The 17,602-nt window shown below is 45.9% G+C and overlaps 1 protein-coding gene across 4 annotated transcripts in view; it reads right to left on the bottom strand.

The window, feature by feature from the left end:
• EMID1 (EMI domain containing 1) overlaps nt 1–17,602 on the bottom strand; it is a 211,909-nt gene that overhangs the window by 4,629 nt on the left and 189,678 nt on the right. For 2 of the 4 annotated variants that reach the window (XM_033957152.1, XM_033957156.1), the window contains one exon: nt 5,168–5,258. The exons of 1 other annotated variant lie outside the window; for it this stretch is intronic. In XM_033957152.1, the coding sequence (XP_033813043.1) occupies nt 5,168–5,258 (91 nt within the window). Of the gene's footprint in view, nt 1–5,167; nt 5,259–8,132; nt 8,211–17,602 lie in introns of those variants that run through there. One more of the 4 variants, XM_033957155.1, reaches the window with a different exon arrangement.

The raw sequence follows: 17,602 nt of genomic DNA on the forward strand, positions 1-17,602 counted from the left end.
TAGTGGGGGAGGGCGATGTTAGTATTCGCTCCATAAGACGCACCCTTATTTCTTGGGGGGGTGGGGGGGGAATGTGTCTTAGAGCGAAAAATACGGTAAGTGCTTGTATATAATATGTAAACTGCTTTGTCTGTGCCCACAAAAAAGGTAGTTCCAAAGTCCATCTCCTTCCCTAAAGACTTGAATTTCCCTCCTCCTGCTCCCAGATTCAGCATCTCTCCCTTTTTCTTCCTTCCCTCCCTCTCCTCTTCCACCAGGTTCATCCTCTTTTTTCCTGGGTGCACTTTCACTGTTTCTGTCCCTCCCCTCCATTCCACCCCCATGAGCAGTGACACAAACTTGGTGGTGAGCGACAAGCAAGCCTTTCTCATGGCTGCTGAAACTCACCACCTTAGCCCTAGCTTCCACCAGTAGAGGAGAGTGTGGTGTAGTGGTTAGAGCTACAGCTTCACCCTGAGGTTGAGGGTTCAAACCCTGCACTGTTCTCTGTGACCTTGGGCAAGTCACTTAATCCAGGTACATTAGATCGATTATGAGCCCGACGGGACAGATAGGGAAATGATTTAAGTACCTATATTTAAACTGCTTTGAGTGTGCCTTAATGAACGGACCCCTAAGTTTGAAATGTATTTTTAAAAATATTAGACAGCAGTGGGGCACATACCGCTGCCTTACTTATTACGTCATCTGCAGAATCTGCCCCTATTGTCTTTTTCCCTGAGGACCAGGAATATGAACCCGGCCTTTTAATGAGAGCAAATACATCAGCCTGCTTTCGTTAGAGTTACCATATTTGCCAATAGAAAAACCTGGACACGTTGCCCCGGCCTCCAGCCCCCACAAAGCACGTCTCTTTTTTTTCCTGACCTGCAGGGCCTCCGCATGTGACGTCATCCGCGCATGCTTGCTGAAGGCCCTCCAGATGCAGGGCTTTCCAAAACCCGGACACACTGCCGAGCTTTGGAAAGTCTGTCCGGTACACGTCCGGATTTCCCTGGACAGCTGGTAACCCTAGCTTTCATCCCACAGCAGATGCTCCTCTGGATAACAGCCCCTGTTCCTTATGTAGCAGAGTTTCTAGAACTAATTCCCCCTTTTCTCTCTGTAACACAGGTTCTCAGATTCATAATATAAACCATGCAAAGTCTATTAAAAAAATTAAAAGCCAGTGTACATTTTTACACATTTTAATAAAATATTGTACTCGACAGTAGCTAAGAAGGTATGATTAGGGCTTCTGATTCCAGCAGTTTTAGGAAATTAGGAGAGTGGAGGAGTGGATGGAGCAGCTGCCTCCACACCCTGAGGTTGTGAGTTCAATTCCCACGGCAGCTCCTTGTGACTGGGCAAGTCACTTAACACTTCATGGCTCCAGGTACAAAATAATATGATATTTCAGGTCCCATCCCCTTTTCTTTGGACTGATTGTTGTGTAAGCCACTGTGATTTTTTTAACATTCAGCGGGGTATCAAATTTATAAGAAACATAAACATATACCTTTGTAGAATAAGCAGGGTTACCAGACGTCTGGATTTGCCCAGGTTTTGAAAAGCTTCCAGCGTTGGACCACGCATGCATGTGATGTCATCGCGTCATACTTGCGCATACGCAGTTGCCCTCCCCCCAACACAGCTCTGAGCACGAGAACAGGTTGAGAGGTCTTGGGCTTATTCTTAGGGTGGTAACCCTAAGAATAAGCAGCCGCGATAGTACACACTCAAAATATCTGCCCATGAAAAAAAAGCCAACAGCACCCCCTCCCTCCCCTAAACCAAAAAAATGGCAGGAGGGAGGAGGCAGGCCACTCCCTCCTGCCACCAGGCGTCCCCCCCACCACTCTTAAATATGTCAGGACGGATGCCCACTCCCTCCTGCCATCGGCTGACTCCCCCATGCCTGAACTTCCCCCCCCGAACTCCCCGCCCACCGAACTCATGGCAAGAGGGATGCCCAATCTCTCCTGCCACCAGGCGTCCCCCCCACCACTCTTAAATATGTCAGGAGGGATGCCCACTCCCTCCTGCCATCGGCCGACTCCCCCCCCCCGCTGAACTTCCCCCCCTGAACTCCCCACCAACCGAACTTATGGCAGGAGGGATGCCCACCCCCCCCCTGCAGAAATTCCCCCCTGAACCCGCCGCCCCACCCATCAGCTGAACTTATGATAGGAGGGATACCAACTTCCTCCCACCGTTGGGCCCCCCGCGGTCAGATCGGGTCATTTCCCTCCTCGTCCCCTCCGGTACCTTTAAGTTGGAAGCAGGGAGGGATTCTCCGTCCCTCTGCTTCTATGGCCCACCTCTGGGCAATGCAGGCCTTAGGTCCCACCCCGGTGCAAGTTTAGGAAAGTTTAGGCTTTACACTTGGAAAAACCTTTCAAATATGTGTGTGCATCATGAGCAATACTTCTAGATCAGTGGTCTCGAACTCGCGGCCTGCCAGGTACTATTTTGAGGCCCTCGGTATGTTTATCATAATCACAAAAGTAAAATAAATCAGTTTCTTGATCATATGTCTCTTTAGCTATAAATGACAATATTATTATTAAGACTTAGCCAAAAGGAAAGATTTATAAACTATAAAGAATTTTTACCTCATGCAAAATTGTCATTTCTTTAACAAGACATTAATTATTTTTTTCTGCGGCCCTCCAAGGACCTCCAAATCCAAAATGTGGCCCTGCAAAGGGTTTGAGTTGGAGACCACTGTTCTAGATGGAGGTTTTGGTGCACTCTGCTTTTTGGGTTTCTGCCCAAACATGTAAATGCTGAAAATTACCAATGGAAAAACAGTTTGTTCAACTTAACTCTAACAGTCAATTGTTTATGAACAAACTTATGCAGATTGACTTTTATTATCAGACCTCAAACACCCAAGACACTACTTTTCTATATTTTCGTGTCCTTACTGGGGTGACGTGTCATCATCGGTCTGATTTTATAGTGCAGGCAAGACCCAATTTCATTAATATAATACTATAATGAAACCATTTAGAGAGCACTTAGCTTGTGGCCAGACGGGCTACCCAGCCGTTTTCCCTGGCAAAGGTTCACTCGAATAAGAGGTGTGGGAGAGAATTGCAATCGGACCCATAAGTTACACAAGATAATAATGAATTTTATGAAGAGTATCAGCCCCTGATTGAAACTTTGCCAGGGAAACGGCTGGGCCACAAGCTAAGTGCTCTTCTAAATGGTTTCATTTATAGTATTATATTAATGAATTTGGGTCTTGCCTTGCACTATTAAAATCAGACGATTGATGAGCACGTCACCCCAGTAAGGACACGAAAATATAAAAGAGTAGTGTCTTGGGTGTTTGAGGTCTGATAATAAAGTCAATCTGCATTAAGTTTGTTCATAAGCACTTGTCTGAATGCTGAAAATTTAAACTTCTATGTACATTTATAATTTATGTACAGCTAGAATCAGAAGCCCTAAGTATCTCTAAGGGCTCCTTTTATCAAGCCGTGCTAGCGGTTTAACGCTAGCCGCTAACACCTGCCTTGAGAAGCGCAACTTGATAAAAGGAGCCCTAAATGGTCTGCACTGTTTTTCAACAGAAAAACAAAATGACCTGCAGAATCTCTGCAGTAAGTTTTCTGGGGACAATAGTCAGTAAAAAAAACATGCACCGGTGGAGACTGTCTCAAGTGAATGTCTCTAAAGTAACTGCTTTATGGTATGGAAAGTTCATGATTGCTAATACCTCAAGCAGTAAAAATAGAGAGATACTTTTCAAACTCATCAGGTGGTGGGTTTTTAAACTCAAAGTTTTTCTCAAAGATAGGGAAACCAGATTTTTCCGGAACTACAATCCGGACTCATGGCCCTGCCCAGGTCCTCCCGAGTCATCGCCCTGTTCTGCCCTGCCCCTTTCAACCTGTTCACTTGTCGGGAGGGCATCTGCGCGTGCACTGGTATGATGTGATGTATTGTCACACGCATGGGTGGTAGACATCACCATGTTGCATGCACAGATATGCCTCTAAAAGGGACATGTCCAGGGAAATCCAGAAGTCTGGTAACCCAATTCTCAAGGGAACCAGGAGGGATCCAGCAATTAGTTACAAGCTGGAACCCATGAAATGGCAGCATGAATTCCAAACCCGAGGACAATTCCCTAAGGATCCCATTATTTTCTGGTCAGTAGCGACTTCTTAACAAAATGGGGAAATGGCTTCTGCTGGTCTGAGGGAACGTGTTGGCAATTATTTTGCTAAAGACTTTGAATAAAAGGTCATACAGAAACTGAGGTCCAGTATTCTGTTAGGAAGGATAGATGCCTGGAATATTCACTTGCTAAATCTGTCAGACTAACAATGTACTACCCTTCTGGGCCCTAAGGGTCCCAGGCTGGAAATGCTTGAGGACTACTGCACTCCATGATGACATCATTAGGGCACTGCTGTGAGGAACAGCACAACCAATGCACTCAGCCAATCTGGGTTGCAACAGTCATTTTGTGCATGAGGGACAGCAAAGCAAGGTTTTGTAGCGAGGGTGTAAACTCAGGCCATGGCAGGACAGTCTATGCAACAATCGATAAGCCCTGTGCAAGCATGAGGAGACAAGGAAAAAAAATGTACTCCTTGAAATCTCATTGCCAGACATTTACAAGATGTCCGGATTTCCTCCTTTTTTGAGGACATATCCGGGCACTTTGGGTTTTGAAAAGCTTCCAGCTAGTAGCAACGTCGGGACAAGTGAACAGGTTGGGGGGGGGAGGGGTAAGGCTGGGGGCGGAGTGGCATGACTCAGGTGGAACAGGGAGGGAAGGGCGGACCTGGGGGCGGGGCCATAGGTCCGGATTTTCCTTCAGGAAAATCTGGTAACCCTAATCATGGTGTCCCAGTGTAAACTGTGTCACCTGTATTCCTGCAAGAAGATAGGGAGCCTCCTACAGAAGGCAGAATGCAATAGCAACCTTTAGATAATAATTGTAAACCGCTTTGATTGTACCACAGAATGGCAGTATATCAAATCCCCTTACCCTCCTGCTTCCAGAGATCAAAAGATGTGCCACCTCACCTGCATGTTCTCTTGTCTCATGAATGGCCATAAAACCCAGAATTAGCTTAAGGAAGCAATACCAGAACATGTGCATCGATAGCAATGGCTAATGCATATTAAGGTTTAATAATAGGAAATGGAGCTCATTCATTACCTGGCCAGATGATTTCTTCCAGCAAGGTGACCCTTCTAATCAGGATATCCAGCTGATCCTGCAGCTGGACGAACGATTTTAAGCTAACGTCCTGGTGGAGATTGAGAAGAGCAAAGTGCGAATACGATCACCCGCAGCAGGAGGTGGGGTACAGGGGAGTATAAGAGTGCCACTTGCTGAAGGGTGCAGCCAGGGAACCAGGATGCTACCAACTGTGGGGGTGTTAATGACCCCCCTCTCCCCCTACCTCCCCTGAACTATCTGGCTCCTTCTATTGTATGAAACAAGATGGCGCCTATCACTCTACAAAAAAAAAAACAAAACACAAAACTTGCCATTTCCAATATTATCACAGTACAAATGATATCTCACAGAATTATTTTTAAGATACCATCACTGCCGAAGCACTTCTAGCTATGATCGTAGTGGATGACAGGCATGCATTAAATAGATCCATGGTTTTTTTTTTTCATGATTCCATCATCCAAATTTATTTTTATAATTTATTTTTCAACTTTCTGGTTCATTCACTTTTTGAATTATCAATTGAACATCCAGGAAGGTGCCTACTGGTATCTGTGGCTTGGGTGTCCCTAAAAAGAGGGCTTATTAATTTATATATGCACTGAGTTAGGAGTTTAGAGCATAAGTGTAGTTTGCCTGATTATAATGAGGGGAGGGCAAAGGGTGAGATGTCATACTGACAGGAGGAAGGGGGACCAAGTTAGCAGCTGTAAGATGCCAACATTTCAAAATGATTGGAAATATGAAACACATTAGAAATTACCCTCTCCCCTCTTGGACACAAATGAAGGAGCTGGCTCAGTAATGGAGGTTTTAGCATCCACTTCACCCACGGAATTGGGACTTGAATACCACCTATTTTTAGTTTTAAAAACACACTCAAAGTGGTTTACATAAAGGTACTTCAAGCATTTTCCCTATCAGTTTCTGGTGGGCTCACAATCTATCTAAGGTACCTGGGGCAATAGTGTACTTGCCCAGGGTCACAAGGAGCAGTGTGAGTTTGAACACAACCTCAGGGTGCTGAGACTGTAGCTCTAACCATACACCACATCTCTCCTCAATACAATATCAGAAGTGAGCCAAGGATAGAACTATGAAGCCATTGTGACATCACTGACAAAGCTGGATTTTTATTGGTGGAATGACGGCATTATGAAATCACAATCTCAGCTTTGGAATGTTGACTACTCTATGGGTTTCTGCATGGATTTATGACATTCAGCGAAAGGGATTGGGAGGGACTTGTACGCTGCCTTTTTGTAGTTTTACAACCACACTCAAAGCGGTTTACATACAGGTGCTTCAAGCATTTTCCCTGGCTGTCCTGGTGGGCTCACAATCCTATTTAAGGTACCTGGTGCAGTGGAGGATTAAGTGACTTGCCCAGGGTCACAAGGAAGCAGCGTGGGGTTTGAACCCACAGCCTCAGGGTGCTGAGACTATAGCTCTAACCACTACAGCAGACCACACTATCCTCCAACTGGCTTGATGTGGGGAGGGGATTAGCTTATATTTTGTGAGATTGAGGTAAAATGAACTCTGCTTAAAAAAAATTTGATAAGAGTTAAAGGGAATATAAATAAAGCAATCCTTAATCAATGTTTTTGGTAATTCTGTCCATAAAGATTCAAGTCATATTAACAACCATTCTCACTTAAAATGTAAGGGTGCTAAGATTATTTGCAACATTTTGGGGACTTGATTTACTCATAGTAGTGCTATAATTTTTACATATTTCTTACTAAATAGGTCCTGCATTGGTGCATTTTTTGTCAATTCAGCTATTGATGTATGCAGGTACAGAGCAATTACTGCTATAGGGAATTCCGCACTCTAATGATCAAGAGTGTCAAGTTGAGAATGGACGAGAATGCCCTCGCTCAAAGGCTCGGCAGGTTGTGGAGGTAGTAGAATAATGTACGGCAGATAAAGACCCGAATGGTCCATCCAGTCTGCCAACCATACAGGCTCCATGACCCTTTTTCTTAGATATTTACTGGGCCAGAAACCCAAAGCCTTGTCCAGTAGTGTGCTTAAGTTCTATCTACTGGATCAGGACAGGAGATCTGGGACAGCTTTCGTCATTAGTGACTTGGGCAGGTTGGAATGGTCCGGTACACTCCCATTTTATTACAAACTCTAGACAGGAGATAGGGGACTCCTTTGGTCTTAATAACTCACTTGAAGACCTCATTTTTACACTGTGACTTTTGGCTAGGACTGGTCTCTTATAACATTAATAAGCGGAAAAAGTGAGGGTTGACAATAGAGAGCGATAGACTTTGTGCTTTGACAAGTTTGATATTGTGTGTAGAGGATCTTTCGCCATCTTTGCCAGTTTGCTCGCCGGATCTTCGCCCAATTTGTTTGCAAAAATACATTTTTGATTTAATTTTTCTTAACATCTCAAGGACTAGACTTGCAGGTTCTTTCTGGCCCTGACTTGTACCCTGTCAAAAATTAGTTCCTGCTGTCAGCTTCCATCCTCTTCCTCTGGGGTTGCATGCCTGGTTCCCAACCCTGGCCCGTTAACTCGGAGCACTCTTTAGCATGTCAGAGGGGTTTTGGGGGATTTCAGGCCCTGTGACATCAGCATAGCAGGCACTGCCATGATGTCATCAGCTCGAGCCTGGAATCAACTGTCACACCATTTAACATTTTGTGATGATGTCATCGCTGCGGGGCCCTCTGCTGTTGCCAGGAGTTCACATGGGCTGCTGAAAGGTTATTATTCCTCACTGCCACTCAATCGTTACTGCTCCCCAACTTTTTAACAGGCTGGCAGGGACAACTGCAGCCAGAATGAATTGCAGATCAACACGCTTTGGCATTTTTGTGGCAAGCAGGGGACTCTTCCGGAAGACCTGTGTAACTCCCCCCTCTCCCTTTTTCCAATGTTTTCCTTACTGTCTACCTGTCTCTACTCACCATGGATCCCCAATCATTGTTTCCAAGATTAAAACACCTTTTCAGCTAAAATCCTTCAACGCTCTCGAAGCTGGTGCATTCCCTCCCCCTGCAGACGAGAGAGACAGATACAGCCGTGAAGGAAAACAGCCCGAGCCGGGCTCATGGCCAGAAGCCTTAAACAGAAGGGATTCCCTCTCCTCCACCCGTTTTCCCCCCCCCAAAACCCAGATCAGAAAATAAAGGATCAAGCGTTCTTCAGGAGGTTTTGGCATGGAGCAGGCCAACAGCCAAAATGCAGGCGCTGCAGTGTCCGTCCCAGAGCGCCCATGCAGGGAGAATGGGAGGGGAGCTTTCTGCCCACATCATTCCAAACATTTGCCTAGCAGCAGCCAATCCGAATTCGAAGGGAAAAAAACAAGAAGTACAGCAGTAAAGGGACCACGCAGGAGAGACACAGGTCTGGGAGGAAATGCCAGAACATTCTCTTGTATTATGATGCTGCCAAGTTACCCAGGTCCAATAAAGGACATTTTAGCCAGCCCTGAATTTCAGGCATTATCAAGGTGCATTTTGGGACCTGCAGCACTGATCTCAAGGACCAGATTGGATCTAATTTCAAAAACAGGTCAAAGCAACAAGTCCCCTTCTTTGAACTAGGCAATTTGGCAAGCTGTGTGTGTATGGTAGTGAAGGTTACTTGGCATTTGGGCACAGTAAGAACAATGCAATGAATACAATACAGGAATCATCCTCTCAACCAGGAAGAGGTCAATGGCTACTTAAAAAAAAAAAAAAAAACCCCCCCTCCCCCCCCCCCCCCGTCTGAAAACAGTTCCTACCTATTTATTTGATCAGTGAGATTGCAGCATCCAAGAGTATCACAGCACAGAACCACTGAGCAGTGTATCTGGGGTTCCTGAGGGTGCTCAGTGGTCCATTTTCCTCAACATCTAATTAGATGCAATATCACATTTCTCATGCAATGCCAGGTACCTCCACTAGGGGCGTGGTGTTCTGGGGATGAGTGAGCACAGCAGAATCATCTCTCTGCCCCTTTTTAAGCTAAATTATGAGGGGTGGTTTGAAATGTTTGGTAAAAAAAAACCCCAAAACAAACAAGTTAAACAAATACTGTATATTTTAAAATTTGACAAAACCTATTTTTTCTGATGGGATGGAAAAACTGGACTAAGTGGACAGAACTCGATGAAGAGTATGTTGAGAAATATAACTGTTTTTGAAAATATATATATTTAACTGAATACTTCAAATCACCCTTGTACACACTGTACTGGTAGCAGACTCAAATTATGAGCTTATAAAATTAGCTGGCCTTTCTCATGGGTCTCTGTTCTATTTGGAGTGATTTTGATGCCTTTATCTTTACCATTATCTGGTACACTGTACATTACGACCTTTTTCAATCTTCTGACATCACACTTATACAGCTTCTGATGACGAACAGAGCAGCAGCAACTTTGATTTACATGAGTGCATAGTGAACAGCCAGCTCCTGTGTCTTTTTCCTCTGTGTTCCAGTATCCCAGCTCATCATGCTTCCCTCCCTCCTTCCCGCTCCCTTGGAAGTGCTAGTAATTTCTATGGCATAAGAATTTCATCTTTACACACACAACATAGTCAGAAATAAGTCACATGCAGACAGCTGCCCAGGGCTGGAGCAGCTACTTTCAAGCAGCCTCGCGGCAGGACATGTCAGGGCAGAGAGAGGGGAGTGGAAGGACCTTTCATGTCAACAGGAAAACTCTCATCCCTTGCTTTCAAATGTAAAGATTGCATTTTTTTCCTTTTTCATCAGCCCTAGCTTGACTACATTTTTGCACTGGTAAGGATGTTAGGATGAAAGGTTATTTGCTCTATTTCCAGCCCGAAGAGCGGTTCTTTAATCCAGATAGATGACCAATGATTCCAGGTCACTGAGGACCACATCCTGCTTTTACCCCACTGCATCTATAGAAACTAAACTGTTCAAAGTCGTTAAAAACACATGCGGATTGTGAAATATTGCAGGCGGACCTTAGGAAATTGGAAGACTGGGTGTCCAAGTGGCAGATGAAATTTAATGTGGACAAATGCAAAGTGATGCATTATTGAGAATAACCTGAATCACAGTTACCGGATGCTATGGTCCACCTTGGGGGTTAGCGCTCAAGAAAAGGATACTGGGTGTCATGGAACGCACTCCCGGAGGTTGTGATTGGACAGAACACAATACAGGGATTCAAAGCGGGTTTGGATAAATTCCTGAAGGATAAGGGGATTGAGGGGTACAGATAGAAGTAGTGATAGGTTATAGGATGAGTTCAGGGACCACTTGAGAGGTCATGGACCTGATGGGCCGCCGTGGGTGCGGACTGCTGGGCGCGATGGACCTCTGGTCTGACCCAGCGGAGGCAAATTATTACGTTCTTAAATGTAATTCCCATTTCTGTAAAAAGAAGAGCGTTAAACATCTATTTAGGTAAGGTTACCAGACGTCTGGATTTTCCCGGACATGTCCGAGGGTCCCGACGGCTTTTCAAAACCCGGCACTTTGTCCAGGTTTTGAAAAGCCTCTTCTAAATCGCGTCGGGCAGGAGGAAATCAGCGCCTGCACAGATTTCCTCCTGCCCGATGAGAGCAGGCAGTGAGTGGCGGTGCTGGGGCGGGGCTAAGGTGAGATTGGGGCAGGGCTAAGGTGAGATTGGGGCGGGGCTAAGGTGAGATTGGGGCGGGACTGGGGCATAACAGGGTGGAGAGTTGTGGAACTGGTGGGGGGGGGGGCAGGTCTAGGAGTCCGAATTTTACTATAGTAAAATCTGGCAACCCTTCATATATGCAAAAGTGTGAAAACAGCCCCGGATGAGAATGTCCCTGCAACCAGGACTTCTATCAGATTAGGGGTCCTTTGACTCAAGCTTGCTGTCTCCTCTTTTATACCTGTGGGCCACCTGGCACTTAGTGAATAAATTGGGCTGTTATGCAACATGATAATGGGCCTCTGAAGGCACTATTTGCATTTGAAGTTTCTAACTTGTACTAAAAGGATATTTTGTTCAGAGAAGATCACATGACATGATGAGTCACTGACCTTTAAGGAGGCCTATAGTACGAGAGTTTATGTATTTCTTCAATTTTCTTTCTATACTGATCTCCCAGGGGAGCTGGATTCAGGCATTTTCCCCTGTCCGTCCTGGTGGTCTCACAATCTATCTAATGTACCTGAGACAAAGAGGGATTAAGTGACTTGCCCAGAATCACAAGGAACAGTGTGGGATTTGAACCCACAACCTCAGGGTGCTGAGGCTGTAGCTTTAACCACTGCCCCACTCTAGAAATCAAAGTGTAGCAAAAGAGAGCCAAGTAAAGGACAATCAAATCGTTGTGACATCACTGATGAGGTTGGCTCTTATTGGTGGAAGGAGGCCTTATGACATCACAATACCAGCTTTGGTTATCAGAGTTTGAAACCAATTTACACTATTTATTTATTCAATGTTCTATATACTGTTCTCCCAAGGGGGGAGCTCAGAACAGTTTACATTAATTTATTCAGGTACTTGAGCATGTTTCCCTGTCTATCCTGCTGGCCTCACAATCTATCTAATGCACCTGGGGCAAAGGGGGGATTAAGTGACTTGCACAAGGAGCAGCGTGGGATTTGAACCCACAACCTCAGGGTGCTGAGGCTGTAGCTTTAACCACTCCACCACACACTCCCTGAGTTATAAGGAAACAGTCTATACCAGAGGTTCTCAATCCAGACCTTGGGGTTTTCAGGATATCCAGAATGAATATGCATGAGATAAATCTGAATGCATTGTCTGATGCATATAGGGTTACCAGATGTCTGGACTGACCCGGACATGTGCTCTTTTTAGAGGATTGTCCAGGCATCTGGAGGGTCCAGATTTTGAAAAGTTTTGAGCTCGGGGCCACATCTGGAGTGCATCTGCGCATGCATGTGACATCGTCCCGTCACATGCGCAGACACCCTCAAGTTGTGGCCCTCATGAGACAAGGTTTGCGTGGGGCCGGGATTTTGGGAGGGGGCAGAATGGGGCGGGGCTGTGGATGGAACAGGGCGGGGCCACACATCCTCTTTTTTTTTTTTTTCCAATAAAAAATCTTGGAACCCTAGATGCATATTCATGGTAGTCGTCCTGAAAACCTGACTGGCTAGGTGTGTCCTGTGGTGTGGTTTGAGAACCTCTGGCCTACACTAAAAGCTGCATCCGAAGAAAAGCAAGACCAAAGAGCCCAAATTGCAGAAGGTCAACCCGCTAGTCTGATTGGCCTTATTCCTTAGAGCAGTGCATCGCAACCTGTGGACCACCACACACTAGTGTGCTTGCTGAGATTTCAGGTGTGGCGTGAGATGCTGGGAAGGAGGAGAGGCGCTTACAATCAGCCGCCACCAGTGTCTCTCCTTCTCTCCGTGCGTCTTCCCTTCCGGCACCCCTCCAGCCCCCCATTGGCGGCTCAGGGCCTGTCTAGAGGGCCTTCGCACATGCCACAGACGTCGAGGTGTTGACTGCCTGATGTCATCGCGTCAACGTCCGCGAACTTCCAGATGCCTCGAACACGGCCATTACGTTTAGTGTGCCGCGGCTCGACAAAGTGCGCGAGACACTGGCTTAGGGCACGAGCAAAAGGAAAGAGCGGATGGCTGACTCAGGCTCCAGGGACTGGAAGGAGAAGGTGAGAAATGCTGAACAGGCATATATAGCACTGGAGGTGGAACGGTTAGAGCCTGGTAGGGGGTGGGCCCGGGAAAAGAGGCTGCTGGAGCGGTCAAGCCTGGAGGTGGGGGTAGAGAGTGTATCGAGTGCTGGGCCTTGATTCTGTGAGATGGGGACACAGAGACTGTGGGAATCAGGCATGGAAGGTAGGGGGAGAAGAGGGGGGGTGAAGTTGAGAGAACATAGGGAGACAGAGCGGTGTGGTGAATGCAGAAAGAGTGTGATGGGGTCTTCCCTGACAGGGGAACAGAGGGGAAAGAGCGTGGGGTCAGGCTTTGGAAGGGGACAGGAAGCAGAATTGCTGAGGTTGAGATCCTCAGAGCTGCCCCACCCCTTACTGCTTCCCTGCTGCGCCTTCTGGTCACATGACCCCAGCCTACATTGGAAGCTTGTGTGCTGTGCTTTTTGGTGTAACTACTTGGATTTTTTTTGTGGTTTTTATGTTTTTATATTCAAGACAGCCAAGAACCCCATAAGACCCCTGAGGAAGGCATTTTTATTTTGCCGAAACATGGCCCGTGTTGGGTCATTTTTATTGTGTTCATTATTTAATGTCTATCCTATGGGTCACTTGTGACTGTATACAACCTTTGTGGATTGTTTTTAAGATTATTGGACGCTTATTACACTACGTACGAACGGGTACATCTGATCTTCTGTTCCACATTCTTTTTGTTGTTTTGAACCTTCTGGTGAACCGCCAGTCTCTTTCTGTTTCAGGAGGGGAAAGGAAGGGCAGGTTCAGACTAATATATGTCAAGTTAGGATAAAAACTTGTATTGAAAAAACTTGTTCTGTAACTCTGGAGACAGAGTTCAAACAAGCATGGGATGAACACAGAGGATCTTGAATCAGAAAATCATGGGTATACATTGAAGGAACTAAGGCCAGTACTGGGCAGGCTTGCACGGCCTGTGTCCCGTATATGGACATTCAGTTGAGGACGGGCTGGGGAGGGTTTCGATGGCTGGGATGGTTAAGTTGGGCTGGAGTGAGCTTTGACAGAGATTCCAGTAGAGGGAACCTAAGCACTCAAGCGGGCACGGCTCTGGGTTTCTGGCCCAGAAATATCTAAGAAAAAGGACCATTTCAACTAAATTAATTTATGGAGCATGTGTGGTTGGGCAGACTGGATGGACCACTCGGGTCTTTATCTGCCGTCATTTACTATGAAATGACAAATTATAACCCGTTAACTGTATATTGTGTATGTTAACCTGTAACCCGTTCTGAGCTCTTTGGGGAAAATAGGATAGGCGACCAATTTGGCAACTGGCATTTCCTACCGATGATCTCACATCCATTGGGAGGTTCCGGCTTGCAAGATTTGAACCTGCTCGCTGTGCTGGCCCAGAGAAATAGGACCGAGCGGACTTTAACATGGGAGATGAATTCCCAAGTGGGAGACTCCCCCCCCCAATGCACGAGACATGGCAGGTCTGGAGAAAGGCGGTGGGATCAGGCCTATGGGAATGTGCTTTGGGGGGGTGAGGGGGGGAATCCATTTCAAAATTTGAAAAGACAGTTAAAGGCTTATCTTTTTTTCAAATGGCCTTTTTAAACGGATGAGATGGAACCGGGACTGCAGTCTGCATTGATATATTTTTTAACTAAATGTTTTAAACTGGTATTAATAGTTTTTAATTTCATTATGGATTAGAAATTTTGTTCTTTTTTTTTCCTCTTTGCTTTTTTCTTTCCTATTTAAAATGGAGTTCCTTTTACATATTTGAGCCTTTTTGGCTGTATACGCGGTATATAAAGATTGGAATAAACATTTCTGAGTAATCACTTTTTTTCTGAATTGTAGTTTAATCATTACATGACAGATTTCTATTCCGCCATTACCTTTCGGTTCAAAGCGGATTACAAAAAGAGTTATGGAAGTAGGGTTACAACGTTAGATCAGAGAAGGTTTCCAAGAGAGGGAAAAGTAGGATCTGGGGTTAGGGAGGGGATGGTATGAGGGGGGTTAAGCTTTATTAAGGGATTTCTTGCAGAGTATAGTTTTTATTTCCTTTCTGAACATCTTGTAGTCTGGGGTTGTTGTCAATAGGTTGGAGACTTGGTTGTCTATCTTCGCTGCCTGAGTGGCCAGTAGTCCGTTGTATAGTTGTTTCCGTTTTACTTCTTTGATTGGGGGGTAAGTGAATGGGGTGTGTGTTTTTCTATGCCTGGTAGAGGTGGTTTGGATGAGGCGGTCGTTCAGGTAGGTTGGGCTGTCTCCGTTTATAGTTTTAAATAGTATACAGTAGAATTTAAATTGTATTCTTTCCTGGATTGGAAGCCAATGAGAATTGATGAATGCCTCAGTAATGTGATCATGTTTTTTCAATGAATAGACGAGTCTCGGAGCTGTATTCTGAATTGTCTGTAGTTCTTTAATCATTATTGCAGGGCAGGGGAGGTAGAGGATGTTGCAGTAGTCCAGGATACTTAGGATTAGCGATTGTACTAGGAGCTGAAATTGTGTTTTTTACGCTGAAACAATGCTTATAATAAGGTATTTTAACAACATCTGCAGAATTCTATGCAAAGAAATTTAATGGGTCTTTTTATCAAGCTGCGCTAGTGGGGTTAGCACGTCAGACATTTTTATCATGCGCTAACCCCTGCGGCAAGCAAAAAAACCCTTACCGCGCCTTGATAAAAGGACCCCTAAATGTTTTTGATGCAGAAATCAACTGGCCTTTTTTTTTTTTTTTCTTTATATCTATAATATGCCTTTATTATTTTTGCAAGTCTGGGGGTACTAAGACCTCTTGAATGCATGAAAGTTTGACGCGGATTGATCAACGCAACGTCAGTAGAGGGGTTTTGTTTTGTTTCCTTGGAATGGACTTATCAATTACAAACTGACGCCTCGGTTTCACAGTGAAAAGCAAGTGACCTGCCGGGGACAGAGTTAAGAAGACCGTGCTCTCTCCTGAGCAGGCCAGGATTAATTTGTCGAGGGCCCCTCGGTACACTGGGCCCCCTGCCCCGCCCCACCCCACTATGCGCCCAGGCGGAAACAGGAAGCTGCGTCAGAGGGAAGTTTTGGGCAAGCAGCACCGCTTGCAAAATTACAGTTCCCGTTGCCTTTCTTATCCACGTTGCTTGCTTCTCTTACTTTCCGTCGATGGGGGGGGGGAGGGAGCTGCGTTGCTGATCAGGGAGGGGGCCGCATTGCCAATCAATGCTAGAAGGGCCCATCGCCGTTTGAAAAAAACAATGTTGATGTCCTCCTTCATTGGGCCTCCATGACCATTTTGGGCCCTAGGCACGTGCCTACTGGGCCTGCCCTGCTCCTGAGAACAAAACATAAGAACATAAGCATAGGCTTACTGGGTCAGACCAAAGATCCATCAAGCCCAGTAGCCCGTTCTCACGGTGGCCAATCCAGGTCCCTAGTACCTGGCCAAAACCCAAAGAATAGCAACATTCCAGAACCCCAAAGAGTCTCAAGATTCCAGGCAGAATCTCAAAGAATAGCAAGATTCCGAAACCCCAAATAGTAGCAACATTCCGTGTTACCGATCCAGGGCAAGCAGCGGCTTCCCCCATGTCTTGGGATTGGGATTGCTGCTCACGCCGGGAACGTTATAAAGGTCTGAGAGGAAAGAAGGGGCATGCGTCTGCGGCAGGAGGGGGTGGGGAAGGAGTGGAGGGGGGCTGGGGGAGGGGTGCTACCCATCCCATCCCAGGCGCCTCTCACCCTCAGTAAGCCACTGGCTTCAGGGTGCGCCCTTAAAAGTAATACATCCAAAAGAGGGCAGGGAAGGTCCTGGGAGGACAGAGGAGTCACAGGTCAGCCTCCTGCCCACAACCAGCAGAGGCTGTCGCACTTCTTGGCACCTTTTCCTGGCGCCCCGTAAAATCCTTGAGCTGTGCTTGCTGCCACTTTCTCACAACACCAAAGGGAACGAGAGGGCAGCTCTGTACCCCGACCTCTCATGGTTGTTTTGTTATCAGAAACTGAGGAGTAAGAGATGGGGGGTGAAGGGAGGGCATGCGGCGTGTTAATGCAGGCAGGTAAGAAGCGTCACCGTTGCAGCAAGGAGAGAGAGGAATTCTTGGTCATGCCAACAGCTGTATCAATCACTGACCGCCACAAGGAGGAAAGATATCGGTGGGGAATGTGGCACTTTCCACTTCTGTCCTCCCTGCTCGCCCTTCTCCTCACTCAAATTCTCCATAGCTTATATGAATATTTACGCAACCCTAAAATACAACTTCTGCACTCTGTTAAATTGTACGTGAGAACCTTCAAACTAAGCTCGTGTTGTTATTGCTAAATGACTGGCGACATGAAAAGAAGGGTATACCTAAAAAGGCACTGATTTACCATTTTCTAAATTGTTTTTTTTTCAATCTGGAAGGGCTTCCCTTGGACACCGGAATAACTAGTCTGACTTGTACTATTTATTTCTGTGAGAAAATATCTCCCATCAAGTTACAGCACACGGAAGTCTATAAACTAGATTTACTCAAGTGCATTACCACTATTTACTGCGGATCCCACCTATTTATTCATAGCGCACGTTAATGGCATTGCACCAATCAACTTGAGCAAATCTAGCTCCAAATAATTTTTAAGATGTAAAAGTGGACGGGACCAGAGTTTCCAACCAGCTAGCCACCATCCCCGAATGCCACAGGGGAACCAGGTGAAAAGTCCAGAACTGAACTATAATGAGGGAGAGAGATTCAGAGACGGCGATATGAAGACGAACAGACTGAAGAACTTGTCTAATTTAAAAAAACACCACAACCTTCA

The sequence above is a fragment of the Geotrypetes seraphini genome, chromosome 8 (assembly GCF_902459505.1).
Source record: "Geotrypetes seraphini chromosome 8, aGeoSer1.1, whole genome shotgun sequence".
NCBI classification, from domain to species: domain Eukaryota; kingdom Metazoa; phylum Chordata; class Amphibia; order Gymnophiona; family Dermophiidae; genus Geotrypetes; species Geotrypetes seraphini.